Genomic DNA, 20,393 nt, shown 5'->3' on the forward strand with positions numbered 1-20,393 from the left:
TTTATCATTTTTAGATAAGTAGTGTAATGCATCATAAAAGCCCCACTCTGTTACTCTACCCATAGCCTGGGAGTGTTGGAAGAAGTGAAACGACATTTAGAAATGACTCCTGACGGGATGAATCCCTCCAGTTAGTGCTTCTAGGACCATGCAAGTCCATTCTCATAGCCTCACCTGGCAAAGTAAAATCACCATCACGCAGAAGGCTCCCGTGGTATCTCTTAGAGATTATGTTGTCCTGATTGCATCCAAGCTCCCCAGGTGGCAGTAGTGGTAAAGAGCCTGCCTGACAGTGCAGGAGACATAAGAGACGTGGGTTCCATCCCTGGGTCGGGAAGATCCCCTACAGGAGGGCATGGCAACCTACTCCAGTATTCTTGCCCGGAGAATCCCATAGACAGAGGTGGCTGGCGGGCTATGGTCCATAGGGTTGCAGAGTCTGACACAAATGAAGCGACTTAATATGCATATAACACAAGCTTCTGACACGTGGTTTGACTTGGCATAGATTGACTATGAAATACAAACCCAAGCAGGAGCCTTACATATTTTATTAGTGTTATAGTCATTATAGGAGTACTGATTGATGTTCATCCCATTTTAAGAAATAGTTCTTATTTGTGACTCATTAATAATTTGCATAATCATTATATGCAATATATGATTATATGCAATAATCGTGTCTATCTAACTCTTCAGTGAATTTCAATACTCTGAGAATCATTATGTGTATGATCATGAGGTAAGAGTCAATTAGCTCTAGCCACATTCTTGAAAACATTTAACTAGGAAAACATGTCACTCGAATGTGATCAAGCGCTAACTGTTCTTTTAGGACTAAGCTATGACTATTAAAGAACCTGCACCAGGATAAACTCCTTTCTAAGAAATTACATTTAATTAAGAACTTTTTTCCTAATCTGTAGCTTTCTTGGTCTCTTTCATGCAACGAATTCTGGCATATGGACCTCAGTTGCAGGGTCATTTTCTTTCCTAAGGAAACGTCTTAATCCTAGGAGGAAGCTCGTAAGGTTTGGTTTGCTTGTGTAGCTTCTCTTCTCTTCTCTTCATTATTTCTCTCAAGCGATTTTGCTCCTGTAACTCCTTATCTTTCCGTTCTTCAGCCTCACATATTGCGTCTTCTTCCTGCCGCATCTTTTGCTCTTCCTGCCACTGTTAGAGAGAAGGTGTCGTTTACATATGATTTCCCATGAAAAAGGCCTATCAGTTCACTCAGGTGTTCAGTCACCGCACTGCAGAGCGGCAGCAGCGTGCAAGGTACCTGCGTGTCTGCTCAGCAGTTCAGGATCTGTCCTGTGCCTTGCACATCAGGGACACTTGATAAAATTCAGCGGGCTCGGCAGGACACTTACTGCAGCAGCTGTGTGCTTCGGTTTATTGTCAGTTCTACGGACTCCACCTTCCCTCCCCTATTCACGTTTGTAATTTTAAGACAAGAAATTGAGCAATTATGAAAAATTGACCAGAAAAGTATAGTCCAGAGATCTCGATTTGTATGTAGACTCAGTCATTTACTATCTTTAAACCTTGAACAACTAACTGAATCATAAAGCTACATTCTTCTTATTGGTAAATGTTTTACAGACTTGTTGTAAGGATTAAATTAACTACTGTAAGAGCATTTGTAAAGCTTGAGATATTAGTACAAAGCACTATAGTTATAGCTATTCATAGGAAATGTATATTGATGAATACTTTTAAAAGATGTGATATTCGGAGAAACTTCGATAAACCTCTACAAGTTAGTACTACCAAACTACTATTTGATTAGGCCAGCCACAGATCAAACAATCTGGACCCTATCCATTCTCAAACATGTTTTCCAGAAAGGATGGCTTTGCCTGTCTATAGAAAAATTGATGGCAGTGAATGCTTAGATACTGCTTATACCCTTGGAAGGAAGAAAAGATGATGGCTCTTAGGAGGCATTTCCTAGCCTCCTCTCTATCACTCAAAACAGTGTCCTCTGCCTCTTTAGGTCAATGTGTTTAATCACAGAGTGATTAAAGTCTTTTGACTCTTTCAAGGGTACAGAACGATAAGGCAAAAGATTTTTATTCTGTTATTAAACCTACACTATATATGTGTGTATATATACATTGGCAACCTGCTATCTTCTGTAGTACAGTCCAGATAATTTAATTTAAGTGAATGGTAAAATTATAGCTGTTGCAATTGATGAGCTATTAGGAATTTTTGATAATGCCTTGTACATATGATATATTTGTTTAGCATAAATGTTATTAGTGAATAAAACAGCAATACTATAGCTCTCATTTTGTAATTCTAGGATATCATTCAGTTTCCAAACCCCAATACTTGTGGCTGTTGCTACAGTGGCTTCAGTATTGACTCTGTGAATAAATAACTATTTAGTGGGATCAGTATATGAAATAATCACTTATTCTTTCTCAAAATATCACTAATAAAAGGAATGTAAAAAGTAAACCATGGGAATATAAACACAATCTGAGAAATAATATACAACTGGTGATAAAATTAATTTAAGCACATTCTACATAGTATTGAATCCCTATTATATTAAAAGAAAAAACAAAATATAAGTATTCTACTTATATAAGTAACTTATAAGTATATAAGTAACTCTATTCCTAAAAAGAAGCAGTCATAAATGATTTGGCAAGAAATCACTGATTATATATAGTTCAGTAGATTAAAACCTGTTCAGTGGCCTTGCCTTGTTACTGCTTGTTTAACTGATACCAAGAACAGAATGATTAAAGTCTTTCTAATACTTCAGGAGTAAAGAATGGTCACTGAAAAAACTGAGTCAAAAGATTTTTGTTCTTTCATTAAAAATACACTACAGAAGAAATCAGTGTTCAGTGTTCAACATCAGATTCCTATCACACACTCACAAAAATCGGTACTAACTCAGGAAACAGAATAAGGCTAGTATTTTATAAATGAAAGAAAGCCAAACCTTCTGTACCCCAATGAAGGCACTGAAGTATATAGACAGTACAGTGAGATATAATTCAATTTGGCAAATCTCAATCAAAACGCAATCTACTTTTGAGTTCCATGATCAGTGTTTCCATCTCAGAACTACACTTTCTGATTAAAAATGCCTTTAAAGAACAAAGCTTTTCCTGCTCCTTTAAGAAAATCAAACTTACGTGATGGTCAACGATTCTTGCCAACTCTCTGTCCGCCCTGGTGAAAAAATCTGGATATGGAAACAAAGGCGCTTCTGCCACAGAAGAATATTCCCTTCAAAAGAGCACAAGAACAGATCCAACGTCAGGTACAGACACTCTTCCTCCCGGGAGACACAGATGTGCAAATTTCCATTGTTAAGCATTTTGATTCTATATTGCTAACATGGAAGACTTAATCTGTAGAGAAAATTAAATGTTAGTTTTTAGTTTCTGTAAACCATTTGGGTTATTAAAACTGACAATTTTGAGGGTAAGGTATGGCATACAGAATGAGAACAAGAAGATAATAAAAAGGCAACCGCTCCTAGGAGATATAAATACTTTAGCTAGTCAGTAGTGAATGAGATATCCACTCCAGTGTTCTTGCCTGGAGAACCCAAGGGACAGGGGAGCCTGGTGGGCTGCCGTCTCTGGGGTCGCACAGAGTCGGACACGACTGAAGTGACTCAGCAGCAGCAGCAGTGAATGAGATGCTATGAAAGGCTTCAGGAAGCCTGAAGTAGACTGTGCCCACTGGGGAGATGAAAATGCCCATCCCTGTACACAGCCCCATGACCCTGAAAGTTTTGGTGGAATTCTAAGCCTAAGAATTTGATCATAGAGCTACTAAAAAAAAAAAAAAGCTATAACTTCAATATTTCTTTCAAGTCTTTGTATTACTAAGGGTAGAACTGTAGTAGACTTTAGCAACAACTCAGTGGAAGTGCTGGCAGTACAAAGCTGGGCCCTCGACTGGTGGAGATTTCACATTAAACATTCCACATCATAATTATATTATTGAATTTATTATCAAAAAACTATTGTGAGTGCAGAAATATGTTATGCAACAAAATGGTGGTAGAGAATATGGTTTGGAAGGAGAGAAAGTAGGTTTAAAGGAGAAGCTCTTAGGAAAGGGTCTACGGAGAGATATAGCTGGTGAAAATTTCCATATTCAAAACGCCTGACCAGTTTTTAAGACTATAATGTCTAGTAAGCACTTTTTCAAGTTGTTGCCTCTACCCTTTGTGGCATCCTTCTCTCCTACCTGGGTTGCTTGATGCCGCACTAGACGTTTCTCAAATCCTTCCATTTATCTTCAGCTCCACTATTATTTTCCTTATCTAAGCACTTATGTCTTACCTGGATTAAGACCTCCTTGTTTATAATCTCTACATCCACCATGCCTTACTCTTTTTATTCTTGTCTCTATAAAGTAGCCAGAATTTTTTTTCCAAAATACAAAATGGATCACGTCAATCCCTGGCTTCAAACTCTTCAGTAAATCCCCAGTAGCTTTAGAACGAAGATTACATCTCTTGGGACTTCCTGGTGGTCCGGTGGCTAAGACTCGATGCCCCCAGTGCAGGGGACCCGGGCTCAATCCCTGGTTGGGGAACTAGATCCCACATGCCGCAACTAAAAATAAGATCCTGCATGCTGCAACGAAGACCTGGCACAGCAAAATAAAACTAATTTTATATTTTTTAAAGATTGTATTTCTTGTTGAAGAAGGCTGAAGCAGACTGTGCGTTTGTTTCAGTGGCTTGCATGGCTTCTCCAGACTTACTTCTCTCCCTTCTTGGCCGAGGTCCATGTGTTCCTAACACATGGGCTTTCTTTCAGTTGCTGCAATGTGTTCTGCTCCACCCGACTACTGTTCACTTGTACATGCTGTCGCCCCTTTCTGCAAAGTCCTTTCCCTCCTCTTCCTCTCTGCTGCAGTGCTCAGTTCAGTTCAGTCGCTCAGTTGTGTCCGACTCTTTGTGACCCCATGGACTGCAGCACACCAAGCTTCCCTGTCCATCACCAACTCCCAGAGTCCACCCAAACCCATGTCCATTGAGTCAGTGATGCCATCCAACCATCTCATCCTCTGTCGTCCCCTTCTCCTCCTGCCCTCAATCTTTCCCAGCATCAGGGTCTTTTCCAGTGAGTCAGGTCTTCACATCAGGTGGCCAAAGTATTGGAGTTTCAGCTTCAGCATCAGTCCTTCCAAGGAACACTCAGACTGATCTCCTTTAGCATGCACTGGTTGGATCTCCTTGCAGTCCAAGGGACTCTCAACAGTCTTCTCCAACACCACAGTTCAAAAGCATCAATTCTTCAGCGCTCAGCTTTCTTTATGGTCCAACTTTCACATCCATACATGACCACTGGAAAAACCATAGCCTTGACTAGACAGACCTTTGTTGGCAAAGTAATGTATCTGCTTTTTAATATGCTCTCTAGGTTGGTCGTAATTTTCCTTCCAAGAAGTAAGCATCTTTTAATTTCATGGCTGAAATCACCATCTGCCATGATTTTGGAGCCCCAAAAATAAAGTCTGCCACTAATTCTCCATCTATTTGCCATGAAGAGATGGGACCAAATGTCATGATCTTAGTTTTCTGAATGTAGAGCTTTAAGCCAACTCTTTCACTCTCCTCTTTCACTTTCATCAAGAGGCTCTTTAGTTCTTCTTCACCTTCTGCCATAAGGGTGGTGTCATCTGCATATTTGAGGTTATTGATATTTCTCCCGGCAATCTTGATTCCAGCTTGTGCTTCATCCAGCCCAGTGTTTCTCATGATGTACTCTGCATATAAGTTAAATAAGCAGGGTGACAGTATACAGCCTTGACATACTTCTTTGCCTATTTGGAACCAGTCTGTTGTTCCATGTCCAGTTCCAACTGTTGCTTCCTGACCTGCATATAGGTTTCTCAAGAGGCACATCAGATGGTCTGATATTCCCATCTCTTTCAGAATTTTCCACAGTTTATAGTGATCCACACAGTCAAAGGCTTTGGCGTAGTCAATAAAACAGAAATAGATGTTTTTCTGGAACTCTCTTGCTTTTTCCACGATCCAGCAGATGTTGGCAATTTGACCTCTGGATCCTCTGCCTTTTCTAAATCCAGCTTGAACATCTGGAAGTCCACAGTTCATGTATTGCTGAAGCCAATTTGGAGAATTTTGAGCATTACTTTACCAGCATGTGAGATGAGTGCATTAACTAGCTGCAGTGCTAGTTAATGCTTACTTATCCTTCATCTTCTCAGTTCAAGCCCAGTAACCACAGCTGTCAATCCACCATGGGCCTCTCCTTCATCATACTGATCTCAGTTGTAACTTCACATTTATCTGTGTGCCTCTATGAGTTTTATTTTCTTGACTAAATATGAGCTGCATGATTGTGGACACTATTGCTTGCTAATCATTGTCTCCACAGTGCCCAACCCAGGCCATAAAGATGAGTCTACCACACAACACTCTATGTTGGCAGAACAGTGCCCAGTACAGCGAGAAGATGGCAATCTCAGGAGGTAAGGCATCAGAGTAGAGCTAATAACAGGGATTCATAGGAAGACAACTAATGTGACAGGTGACCAGGGAAAATATATGGAAACCTCTCCAAACTCATAAGATTCACAAGTATTGTGGAGCAGAAGAGCAGAGAGCTTCGCACTTCCTGTAGGATAGAGGTCCTCATCATTCTATTGAAATATTAAAGGAAAATGTGATTCTAGAATACTGGTGAGTTAGAGGGAACCTGGGGGCTGAGACGTGGGTTAACTATATATATCCAGTAAAATCTGGGCACTTCAGATATTCAAAGAATTGTGGTAAATGCTGTGAAGACATAAATGAGACAAAACTTTTTAAATCATTAAATGTACTCAAGTAAGTTGCCTCAAATTCCTTCTTGGATTATAACAGTTTAAAGAGATGCATAACAATATAGGCAATGTTAGAAAGTCTTTAAAATGGGAAGATTAGATGAATAGGCTTGTGCATCTGTGGTTTCTAGTTACCTCAGTTGAATAGTTTGTACTGGAAAAGAAAAATGCATAAAAAACTATAATACAGCATGAGACAATACAATGCAAGTCAACATGAGAGATAAGAGAGATAAATATTCAATGATATAAACAGAAGAATCCAGTAAAATTGTTAAGAAACAGGTTCTGCACTCAGATCTCTAGGCAAATTTTCATCTTGCCACTTAGTATTATTTAATCACTGTTCCTCAGTGTCTCCATTTTTAACATAAAAAAATAGTGCCTTCTTTTTATGTATTATTAAGATTAAAATGGAATAATGCATAAAGCACCTATGACAGAGAAAATACTAAACATGTTTTGGCTATACCATTCTCTGGTAATGTCATTATCAGAAAAATTGAGGGGACTAAGCCATGGTTTTTCGATGATACTGAAAGAGAAGAGAATAAAATAAGAGAAAAAGTAATGGAAGGTAAAACAATTAGTTCACTTCAGTTCAATCACTCAGTTGTGTCCAACTCTTTGTGACTCCATGGATTGCAGCATGCCAGGCCTCCCTGTCCATCACCAACTCCTGGAGTTTACTCAAACTCATGTCCATTGAGTCAGTGATGCCATCCAGCCATCTCATGCTCTGTCGTCCCCTTCTCCTCCCACCTTCAATCTTTCCCAGCATCAGGGTCTTTTCAAATGAGTCAGCTCTTTGCATCAGGTGGCCAAAGCACTGGAGCTTCAGCTTCAGCATCAGTCCTTTCAAAGAATATTCAGAACTGATTTCCTTTATGACTGACAGGTTTTATCTCCTTGCAGTCCAAGGGACTCTCAAGAGACTTACCAACACCACAGTTCAAAAGCATCAATTCTTTGGTGCTCAGCTTTCTTTATGGTCCAACTCTCATGTCCCTACATGACTACTAGAAAAACCATAGCCTTGACTACACGGACCTTTGTTAGCAAAACAATGTCTCTGCTTTTTAATATGCTGTCTAGGTTGGTCATAGCTTTTCTTCCAAGGAGCAAGCATCTTTTAATTTCAAGGCTTCATTCAGTCACCATCTGCAGTGATTTTGGAACACCCCATAATAAAGTTTCTCACTGTTTCCATTGTTTCCCCATCTATTTGCCATGAAGTGATGGGACCAGGTGCCATGATCTTCATTTTTTGAATGTTGAGTTTTAAGCCAATTTTTTCACTCTCCTCTTTCACTTTCATCAAGAGGCTCTTTAATTCCTTTTCACTTTCTGCCATAAGGGTGGTGTCCTCTGCATATCTGAGGTTATTGATCTATCTCCTGGCAATCTTGATTCCAGCTTGTGCTACATCTAGCCCGGCATTTCACATAATGTACTCTGCATATAAGTTAAATAAGCAGGGTGACAATATACAGCTTTGAAGTACTCCTTTCCTATTTGGAACCAGTCCATTGTTCCATGTCCAGTTCTAACTGTTGCTTCTTGACCTGCATATAGGTTTATAGATGGCAGGTCAGGTGGTCTGGTATTCCCATCTCTTTCAGAATTTCCCACAGTTTGTTGTGATCCACACAGTCAAATGTTTAGCATAGTCAATGAAGCAGAAGTAGATGTTTTTCTGGAACTCTCTTGCTTTTTTTCCATGATCCAACAGATATCGGCAATTTGATCTCTGATTTCCCTGCCTTTTCTAAAACCAGGTTGAACATCTGGAAGTTCACGGTTCATGTACTGCTGAAGCCTGGCTTAGAGAATTTTGAGCATTACTTTACTAGTGTGTGAGATGAGTGCAATTGTGTGGTAGTTTGAGCATTCTTTGGCATTGCCTTTCTTTGGGATTTGAATGAAAACTGACCTTTTCCAGTCCTGTGGCCACTGCTGAGTTTTCCAAATTTGCTGGCATATTGAGTGCAGCACTTTCACAGCATCATCTTTCAGGATTCGAAATGCTTAACTGGAATTCCATCACCTCCACTAGCTTTGTTCGTAGTGATGCTTTCTAAGGCCCACTTGACTTCACATTCCAGGATGTCTGGCTCTAGGTGAGTGATCACACCATTGTGATTATCTGGGTCATGAAGATCACTTTTGTATAGTTCTTCTGTATATTCCTGCTACCTCTTAATATCTTCTGCTTCTGTTAGATTCAAAATGCTTCTGTCCTTTATTGTGCTCATCTTTGCATGAAATGTTTCCTTGGTATTCTAATTTTAAGATTATACAGTGGAAGTGACAAATAGATCCAAATGATTAGATCTTGTGGACAGAGTGCCTGAAGAACTATGGATGGAAGTTCATAACATTGTACAGGTGGCTGTGATCAAAACCATCCCCAAGAAAAAGAATGCAAAATGGTGAAATGGTTGTCTGAGGAAGCCTTAGAAATAGCTGGGAAAAGAAGAAAAGTTAAAGGCAAAGGAGAAAAGGAAAGATATATCCATGTGGATGCAGAGTTCCAAAGAGTAGCAAGGAAAGATAAGAAAGCCTTCCACAGTGATCAATGCAACAAAATACAGGAAAACAATAGAATGGCAAAGACTAGAGGTCTCTTCAAGGAAATTAGAGATGCCAAGGGAACATTTCATGCAAAGATGGGCTCAATAAAGGACAGAAAACAATTAAGATGAGGCTTAAATGAGATGCACACTTCAAATGTTTGGAATTTAATGGGAAGTACTGAAAACCCTATCTGGAAAGATGGTGTCCTGAAATCCTAAGCTTGTCAAAACAAAGTGGAGTAAATTGGCAGTCTTAAAATTGGCATTTTCCCTGGTATACTTCATGACATCTGGTCCCATCACTTCATGGCAAATAGATGGGGAAACAGTGGAAACAGTGACAGACTTTATTATTTTGGACTCCAAGATCACTGCAGATGATGACTGCAGCCATGAAATTAAAAGACATTTGCTCCTTGGAAGTAAAGTTATGACCAACCTAGATATCATATTAAAAAGCAGAGACATTACTTTGTCAACAAAGGTCCATCTAGTCAAAGCTTTTGTTTTTCCAGTAGTCATGTATGGAAGTGAGAGTTGGACTATAAAGAAAGCTGAGCACCGAAGAACTGATGCTTTTGAACTGTTGCTTGTGTGATGTTGGCGAAGACTCCTGAGAGTCTCTTGGACATCAAGGAGATCCAACCAGTCCATCCTAAAGGAAATCAGTCCTGAATATTCATTGGAAGGACTGATGCTGTAGCTGAAACTCCAATACTTTGGCCACCTCATGTGAAGAACTGACTCATTTGAAAAGAGCCTGATGCTGGGAAAGACTGAGGGCAGGAGGAGAAGGGGATGACAGAGCATGAGATGGTTGGATAGCATCACTGACTCATAGGACTTGAGTTTGAGTAAACTCCAGGAGTTGGTGATGAACAGAGAGGCCTGGCATGCTGTGGTCCATGGGGTCCCAAAGAGTCGGACATGACTGAGTGACTGAACTGAACTGAACTGGTATACTTTATTTTCATTTTGATGTTCAGCCTGGATAATGATCTTCAAAAAAGGCATGGATATATGACCTTTCACTGATTCCAAACTTGTCCCAGTAATTCTATATTTTTTCTTTTTGGAAGTTGAAAGTTTCATTATTTGATTACTAGAATACTCTTTAAGCCGTTCCTTCCTCAAAGACTTCCTCGGTTCCACTGCAGTTTCTTCTTTCTCTTTCAGCTTTATTGAGATATAACTGACATATAACATTGTATAAATTTAAGTTGTACCACATAATTTAAGACAAATTATATTACAAAATGATTACCAAAATAAGGTTAATTAACACCTCCATTATTTCACATACCTAACTCTTTTGTATGTGGGTAATGAGAACATGTAAGATCTACTCTCTTGGCAAGGTTCAAGTATTTAATACAATATTGTTAACTACAGTCACCAATGTGCACCTTAGAGCCTCAGGACGGGGGCATGTTAAAATTGGACGTTTGTACCTTTGACTAACACGTCCCATCTCTCCCTTCCCCAACCCTCAACAAGCTCCTCTGTTTCTGTGAGTTCTGCTTTTAAGAGTACACATATAAATGGAGTGATACAGTGCTTGTCTTCCTCTGTCTGACTTATTTGACTAGGCATAATATTCTCTAGGTCTATAAACCCTGCTGCAGATGGTAATATTTTATTTATTATTATTATTATTATTTGATTTATTTTTGTGGCTGAGTGCTATTCTGTTATCCATTATTTTGCTGAAGTTCAGTTAGGTTGTTTTCATGTCTTGGCTATTGTAAGCGATACTGCAATAACCACGGGAGTGCAGATATCTTTTCAAGATGTTTATTTTGTTTCCTTTGGATATATACCCAGAATTCGAACTGCTATTTACATGTTAGCTCTATTTTTCATTTTTGCAGACCCTCCATACTGCTTTCCATAGTGGCTTCACCAATTTCCATTTCTACCAACAGTGCACAAAGGTTCCCCTTTCTTGACATCATTGCCAACACTTCTCTCTTTTGCTTTTTGATAATAACCATTCTAACAGGAGTGAGGTGATGGCTTATTGTGCTGATTATATGCATTTCCCTGATGATTAGCAATATTGAGCACTTTTTGTACCTGTCAGCTGTTGTATATCTTTGAAATAATGTCTATTCCAGTCCTTTGCCATTTTCTAATTTGATTATTTGAATATTTGCTGTCAACATGTAAGAATTCCTTATATATTTTGAACATTAACTCTTATCTCATAGACGGTTTGGGAATATTTAACTCCGTTCCGTAGGCTGCCTTTTCATATCTGTTTCTTTTGCTGTGGAGAAGCTTTTTAGTTTCATGTACTCCTGCTTGCCGATTTTAGTGTCAACTTCATAAAATCATTGCTAAGACCAATGTCAAGATGCCTTTCCCTTATGCTTTCCTCTAGGAATTTTATAGTTTCAGTTCTTACATCTAAGACTTAAGTCCATTTCAGGTTAACTCTTGTGAGTGGTATGAGATAGGAGAACAGATTGCATTCTTTTACAAGTGAATGTTCAGTTTTCCTAGCACCAATTATTGAAGACACTGTCTGCTCCCCAGTGAGTGTTCCTGGCTCCCTTGTCAAATGTCAGTTACCCACATACACATGAATCTGTTTCTGGCTCTTTACTCTGCTCCACTGGTCTGTGTGTCTGTTTTATGCCATCACCATGCTGTTTTGATTACTCTGATTACTGCGTGTTAGTCGCTCAGTCGTATCTGACTCTTTCCAACCCAACTGACTGTTGCCCACAAGGCTCTTCTGTCCATGGAATTCTCCAAGTGAGAATACTTGAGTGGGTTGTCATTTCCTTCTCCAGGGGAACTTCCCAACCCAGGGATTGAATCCAGGTCTCCTACATTATAGGCAGATTCTTTACTGTGTGAGCCACCAGGGAAGCTTGATTACTACAGCTTGATTATACATTTTGATATTGGGAATGTGATGCCTGCAGTTTCTTTCTTTCTTGGGACTGCTTGAACTAATTGAGGTCTTTTGGGGTTTTATACAAATTTTAGAATTGTTTTTTCTATTTATGTGAAAAATGTCATTGAAATTTTGATAGGGATTGCACTGAATGTATAGATCATGTTAGCTTGTGGGAACACTTTAACAATATTAAAATCTTCTGATTTATGAGCATAGAATATCTTTCAGTTTATTTGTATATCCAATTTCTTTCATCACTAAATTCAAGTGATGACAGCACGGAACTGTCATCTCCTTAGTTAAATTTATTCCTACGTATTTTATTCTTTTTGACAGTATTATTAAAAGATTGCTTGCTTTATTTAAGTTAGATCATTGTCAGTGTCTAGAAAAGCAGCTGATTTTTATATGTTGATTTTTTTTTTTTAATCCTGCAACTGTACTGAATTCATTTAACAGTTTTAACTTGGTGGGCTCTTTTGAGTTCTCTGTATGTAAAATCACATCATTTGCAAAACCATTAAAGTCTTTCTACTACTTGCTATCACTAGGAATTTCAGTACTATGTTAAGTATGAACAGTGAGGGGGGCAACTTTCTCTTATTTCTAATATCAAAGAGAAAACTTTCAGCTTTTCACCACTGAGTAAAATGTTAGCTGTGGGCATATTATTTATGTCCTTTGTTATGCTGAAGCATGTCCCTTCCATACCTAATTTGTTGAGCGTTTCTAATCATGAAGATGTAATATAATCACATCTACTGAAATAATATGGTTTTCATCTTTCATTCTATTAACGTGGTGTATCACATTTATTGATTTATGTATTTTGAACCACACTTGCATTCAAGGGGTAAATCCCACATGATCATGGTGTGTGATCCTTCTAAAGTATCCATTTTTTGAAAATTTGTATTTTTAAATTAAAAAATTTATTGATATATTTGATGCACAATATTATATAATAGGTTATAATAGATTTATAATTTTAAAGGTTATACTCCATTTATAAATATTGATATTTCATTTATTAGATAATATATCCTTGCTACTTATTTTATACAAATTAGTTTATACCTCTTTATCCCCTATTCCTGTCCTGCTCCTCCCCTTCCTATGGTAATGACTAGTTCATTCTCTGTATCTGTAAGTCTCTTTCTGTTTTGTTATATACACTAGTTTATTGTATTTTTTAGATTCCACATATAAGTGATATCGTAAAGTATTTGTCTTCCTCTGTCTGACTTGTTTCACTTAGGATAAGATCCTCCAAGTCAATCCATATTGCAAATGGAAAAGTTTCATTCTTTTTATGGCTGAGTAGTGTTCCATTGTACATCTATACCACACTTTCTTTATCCATTCACCTGTTAATGAACATTTAGGTTGCTTCCATATCCTGGCAATTGTAAATAACACTGCAACGAACATTGGGGTGCACGTTTTTTAATTAGTGCTTTTTCTTGTTTGGATATGTACCTGGGAGTGGAGCTGCTAGGGCATACGGGAGTTCCATTTTCAATTTTTTGAGAAATTTCCAGAGTTTTCCACAGTGGCTGCACCAGTTTACATCCTCAACAAAGGTGACAGCACTGTATGAGGGCCCTTTCCCCACACGCCTGCTCACACTTGTTATGTGACAGCACTGTATGAGGGCCCTTTCCCCACACGCCTGCTCACACTTGTTATGTGACAGCACTGTATGAGGGCCCTTTCCCCACACGCCTGCTCACACTTGTTATGTGACAGCACTGTATGAGGGCCCTTTCCCCACACGCCTGCTCACACTTGTTATGTGACAGCAGAGTATGAGGGCCCTTTCCCCACACGCCTGCTCACACTTGTTATGTGACAGCACTGTATGAGGGCCCTTTCCCCACACGCCTGCTCACACTTGTTATGTGACAGCACTGTATGAGGGCCCTTTCCCCACACGCCTGCTCACACTTGTTATGTGACAGCACTGTATGAGGGCCCTTTCCCCACACGCCTGCTCACACTTGTTATGTGACAGCACTGTATGAGGGCCCTTTCCCCACACGCCTGCTCACACTTGTTATGTGACAGCAGTGTATGAGGGCCCTTTCCCCACACGCCTGCTCACACTTGTTATGTGACAGCACTGTATGAGGGCCCTTTCCCCACACGCCTGCTCACACTTGTTATGTGACAGCAGAGTATGAGGGCCCTTTCCCCACACGCCTGCTCACACTTGTTATGTGACAGCACTGTATGAGGGCCCTTTCCCCACACGCCTGCTCACACTTGTTATGTGACAGCACTGTATGAGGGCCCTTTCCCCACACGCCTGCTCACACTTGTTATGTGACAGCACTGTATGAGGGCCCTTTCCCCACACGCCTGCTCACACTTGTTATGTGACAGCACTGTATGAGGGCCCTTTCCCCACACGCCTGCTCACACTTGTTATGTGACAGCACTGTATGAGGGCCCTTTCCCCACACGCCTGCTCACACTTGTTATGTGACAGCAGAGTATGAGGGCCCTTTCCCCACACGCCTGCTCACACTTGTTATGTGTCAGCAGTGTATGAGGGCCCTTTTCTCCACATTCCTGCTCACACTTGTTATGTGTGTTCTTTTTGGAGAAAGCCATTCTGGCAAGGCTGAGGTGATATCTCATTGTCATTTCAATTTGCATTTTCCATATGATAATTGATGTTCATCATCTTTTCATCTGCCTGTTGGTCATCTGCGTGTCCTTTTTGTAAAAAAACATCTACTCAGATCTTCTGCCCTTTTTAGAAACAGAGCTGTTTATTGTTTTTGATGTTGAGTTGCATGAGCTGTTTATAGATTCTGGATGTTAACCTGTTATTGGTCATACCATTTACAGATATTTTTCCCCATTTAGCAGGGGTTTTTTGTTTTGTTTTGTTGATGGTTGCCTTTTTTTGTGCAACAACTATTAAATAGGTCATAGTTGTTTATTTCTTTTACTATAGCAGAAAGAGCCTCCCAGAATGTCAAAACAGGTTAGCCTATGCATTGCCCTAGGAGTTTTTGGTCTTACATTTAGAACTTCAATTTTTACACTTAGGTGTTTAATCCATTTCGAGTTTATTTTTGTAGGTAGTGTTAGAGAATGTTCTGCTGTCTTTCTTTTACATGTAGCTGTCCATCTATCCCAGCACTACTTTTTAAAGATACTTTATTGTATACCAATGCTCCTTGTCATAGATTAATCTACTATAAGTGTGTAAACATTTCTGGATTCTCTTCTGTTCCATGCAGCTGTGTGTCTGTTTTGGGGCCAGTACCATACTGATTTTCTTACGAGGCAAAGCTTCTTCTTTTCTCAAGATTGTTTTACCTTTGGGGTCTTTTGTGTTTCTGTATACATTTTAAAATTATTTGTTCTAGTTATGTGAAAAATGCCCTTAGTATTTTGATAGGGATTGCCCTGAATCTGTGGACTGCCTTGGGTAATTTGGCCATTGTAACAAATTTCTTACAATCCAAGAACACGGTTTATCTTTCCATCGCTTTATGCTGTCTTCAGTTTCTATCATTGCCTTAAACAGTTTTCTGGCTATAGGTCTTTTACCTCGTTAGGTAGGTTTCCGTCTTGGTATTTTATTACTCTGATGCAGTGGTAAATGGGATGGTTTCCTTAATTTCTCTGATAGTTGTTAGTGTATAGCAATGCATCATATTTCTGTGTATTAATTTTGTATTCTGCAACGTTTATCAAATTCACTGACGAGCTGTGGTGACTTCAGAATTTTCGATGTGTAGTATCATGTCATCTGCAAACAGTGATGGTTTCACTTTCAAATGTGGATTCCAATGTGGATTCCTTTTGTATCCTTTTTCCCTCCAATTACTGTGGCTAGGGCTTATCTTTTGTGTATCTACTGAAGGTTTTTGCTTTGTGGTTTCCATGGGACTTGTATAAAGCATATCATTACTATAATAATCTATTATAATAATCTATAATATCTATTATTATTATAATAACCTTACCTCAATTGCATACAAAAATTGGCTCTTAAATAGAACTGTCCATTAATACTCCAGGAGCATTTTTCCCCAATTCCATTTTAATCCATTCTTAGGAAACATAAATCATTTTTTTAGGAAACATGCATCATTCTGGAAACTGAATGTATCATGTCCTCAGAGATACATTTAAACATAATTTTCATACTCACAACCCAACTTCGTCATATTAAATCTGCCATACATCTTTAAAGCAGGAGGTTTAAAAGTAATTTTCTGGGCACATGAATGAAAAAATTTTAACTCAATGTTAATTTTTCATTTTGGAAGAGTGATTGTTTCAAGTAGCAAATTGCATCTGAGTATGCTTGCACCATTATTTTTATTTTCTTTCACTATAATTACTTTGCCCAAATAACAGAGCCTCAAGATCACAGCTTCCTAGAAGGGACAGGATTTAAAGCACAGATATTTACAAGAAAGTTTTCCAAAATTAAAAGAAAAAAAAACAACTAACATCAAATAAATCTCCTTGGCTACTTTTAAAAAGTAGGTTAGTAAAGAAAGAGTTTGTTTTCAACTTGACTATAACCATTACTTGGGCCCACATTAAAAATATTTGGAACCTATTGAATTGCTATTGCTTTGTAGTTCCTGAATTTTAAAATACCCCATGGATATTGTCTGCTCAGTGACAGTTAAAAAATTGTTCTGCTCTCACCCATCCAACACCTTCATCCTGGGTAGTGATCCTGTTTCTTCCAGGCATGAAGAACTGCCAGTCAGTGAAGGCTCCAGGGTCTAGGCTTCTGCCATTCCCAGTGATATCGTCTGTCTCAGACATCAGACTCTACCGTTTCAGTCTCACTTTCCCTCGTCAGCCAGACTATTGATCTAGTGGGTCCCCTACACACTGCACGCTGGGAAGTTTTAGGTGTCACTTTCACACTGAACAGAGATTACAGTGCAACTGAGGAGCTCAAAGTCATGGATTGTTCACTTCTTTTCAGTCCATTGAGTGAAAACGGACGTGTACACTAAAACAGTTCTTCCTGCATTTCCAGATACAGTATTTGGTAGGATATTGAGCCATGGATGGCCCGCTGGTACCCCAGCGTTGTGGAACCATCTTCTATTTCAACTTGTCTACAATCTCCTAAATATTTGGTAGGATACTGAGCCACGGACGGCCCACTGATACCCCAGCGTTGTGGAACCATCTTCTATTTCAACTTGTCTACAATCTCCTACATCAATTTAGTCACTAGAGCCTGGAGTCTGGTCATTAATCTAGTTTTAAACACTTAATCTGTGTGGTTATCACAACAGGATTGTGATGTGATTGAAAGTTGCCAAAAGACATAGCAAAACAAGATTAAAATTCTTTAAGGACAGCTTATGGAAACTTATGGAGTTGATTTCATGAAGCAGGGGAAAGCACAACATGCCCCAAGGCAGAGGGAGATTCCAGAAAACTTTAAAACCAATCTGGAAGGATGAGTATGAGGTAGTGTAGTGTGATTTAGAATAAAGTTTCCTAAAACTTAACTGAGTCTCATAGAGCCCTTTCAGGGACATAGGTTGGATGGAGAATAAGTGAGGACTTCAGTTTTGAACATGTTACATTTAAGTGTCTTCTTACACCAGCTGGAACCTGGTAGGCTCCCATCACAGTCATCCTGGGAATACTCCTGACCACTGGTCTCTGTTAGGGCCAGTGTTTTCTGAATTCATTGTTGACTGTTTCTTACCCTTGATTTATCCCTTCATTTGGGAGGAGACTCTTAAGAAGATGATGATTAAAAGGTAAATAATATGAAAATGCATTTATTCTACCCTTATATTTAATAATGTAACCTCATGGACCGTAGCCTGCCAAGCTCCTCTGTCCAGGAAATTCTTGCCAGAATACTGGAGTGGGTAGCCTTTCCCTTCTCCAGGGGATCTTCCCAACCCAGGGATCGAACCCAGGTCTCCCGCATTGCAGGCAGATTCTTTAACATCTGAGCCACCAGGGAAGCCCATATATTTAATAAGTTGAGGCAGGGATAAATTCATGTCATTTGTTATTTGAACTCTACCCAAACTAAATAACAGCATGCAGTTAGATAAAGTTTTATATGAAATCTTATCTGTTTCCAAACATTATAAACCAAATATATTTAAATACCAACAGATACTTATCATTCTAGAGTAGGTATCGTTGTCCCTCAGTGCACTGGGGGAACTGCTCTGCTGCCTTCTAGGTTCTGAGGCTGGCTTTCATGGCATCTGATGCCATCCAGATTCCCAGGCATTTGTGTAGACTGTTTATTCTTTCTGAAACTGTATGATTTATTTATTGCTAATTTTCTCAATAGACAAATGCTGAAATCAGAACTAACAAAACAAATGTTTACTTCTTGCTTCCATAAACTCTGATATAATTCATTAGGAATTCTCCATCTGGTGACCTGGGAACTCAGGGTCTTTCCGTCGTGTAATGCCACCATTTCAATACGTGGCTTTCAAGTTCACTTTGACAGAGAAAGACTTGAGAGGAAAGACGCTAGTTTTTAACTGCTTTGGCAATTAAATTAAATCGTGTCACTTCTGCTCATGGTACTCGGCAAAAAACAAGTCATTCAAACCCAGGGTTTCTAAATTTCGACCATATTGACATGTGGACTAGATACATTATTCTGCTGGGCTGGGGTGGGGGGAGGCCGTGGGGGGTGGTTGTCTTACACATTGTGGGATATTTAGCAACATGTCTGGCTTTGTCCACTAGATAGCGGTGACACCCTCGACTGTGACAAATGTCTGTTAGCACTGCCAGGGTCTCCTGGGAGGCAGAATCACTCCTGGTTAAGAATTACTACTCATCTAACTGCAAGAAAGTCTTCTGGGAAAAATAAAGAAGCACATGAAATGTTTTATGACTGCTAATGGTTCTCTCTATCACAGGAAGTTTTAAGCTTCCTTTTTCCCTAGTTTTTCAATTTTCACAAAGAGTGTGACAGATTTTCAAGAAGGTCCCCAGTAGCCCCCACCTCCTAGCACTCATGCCCCATGTACATCTCTCTTGAGGATGCAGCTGATGCAATGACTTGTTTCTAAGCAACAGAATATGACAAAGGTAATGGGTATCACTCCTATGATTAGATGTGATTTTTGTCTTACTGGAAAATTCTCTTTTACCTTCTTGGCATTTATGCTTTGGCAAATCATGTTGCCATATTGCAGAGGTCTACAAGACAAGAGCTAAGGATGGGCTGTATCCAGAAGGCTGCAAGTTGTTGAGATGCTAGTCTCGTAACCACAAGGAACTAAATCCTGCCTAATTTGTGAGTAATCTTAGAAGATGAGCCTTCCCTGCTTTGCCTGCAGATGAGACCCTAGTTTTAACCAACACTTTGATTGCAGCCTTGTGAGAGATTCTGAAACAGTAGGCCCAACTAAGTTATTAATATGTTTGGATTCTTGACCCAATGAAACTGTAAGATAATGTATAGTTTTGTTTTCTTTTTTTTTTAATTTAATTTAATTTTATTTTTTTAACTTTCCAATATTGTATTGGTTTTGCCATATATCAAAATGAATCCGCCACAGGTATACATGTGTTCCCTATCCTGAGCCCTTCTCCCTCCTCCCTCCCCATACCATCCCTCTGGGTTGTCCCAGTGTACCAGCCCCAAGCATCCAGTATCGTGCATCGAACCTGGACTGGCAACTCGTTTCATATATGATATTATGCATGTGTCAATGCCATTCTCCCAAATCTCCCCACCCTCTCCTGTTTTGTTTTCTTCAGAGTCATTTATTACAGAGCAATGGTAACTAACGGGCTTCCCGGGTGGTGCTAGCGGTAAGGAATCTGCCTGACAATGCAGGGGACATAAGAGACACTGGTATGATCCCTGGGTCAGGAAGATCTCTTGGAGGAGGAAATGGCAAGATGGCTGAGTGGGTACTCAGACATTCTTGCCTGGGAAATCCCATGAACAGAAGCCTGGAGGGCTACAGTCCACGGGTCGCGGAGTCGGGCACGCTGAGCACCAGCGGTAACTAACACAGGCTCCCCAGGTGGCGCTGGTGGTGAAGAGCCCACCTGCCAGTGCAGGA

At 39.5% G+C, this 20,393-nt stretch overlaps 1 protein-coding gene across 21 annotated transcripts in view; it reads right to left on the reverse strand.

The window, feature by feature from the left end:
- Positions 1–533: 533 nt before the first annotated feature.
- TMEM232 (transmembrane protein 232) overlaps positions 534–20,393 on the reverse strand; it is a 274,263-nt gene continuing 254,403 nt past the window's right edge. For all 21 annotated transcript variants that reach the window (XM_086413382.1, XM_086413380.1, XM_086413381.1 and 18 more), the window contains 2 exons: positions 3,162–3,255; positions 534–1,173 (listed from right to left, as the gene is read on the reverse strand). In XM_086413382.1, the coding sequence (XP_086269508.1) occupies positions 994–1,173; positions 3,162–3,255 (274 nt within the window). In that variant the 3' untranslated portion in view covers positions 534–993. The remainder of the gene's footprint in view (positions 1,174–3,161; positions 3,256–20,393) is intronic.

The sequence above is a fragment of the Bos grunniens genome, chromosome 7 (genome assembly GCF_055505025.1).
Source record: "Bos grunniens cultivar Pamir isolate PY7600 chromosome 7, Bosgru_T2T1.0, whole genome shotgun sequence".
Lineage (NCBI taxonomy): Eukaryota > Metazoa > Chordata > Mammalia > Artiodactyla > Bovidae > Bos > Bos grunniens.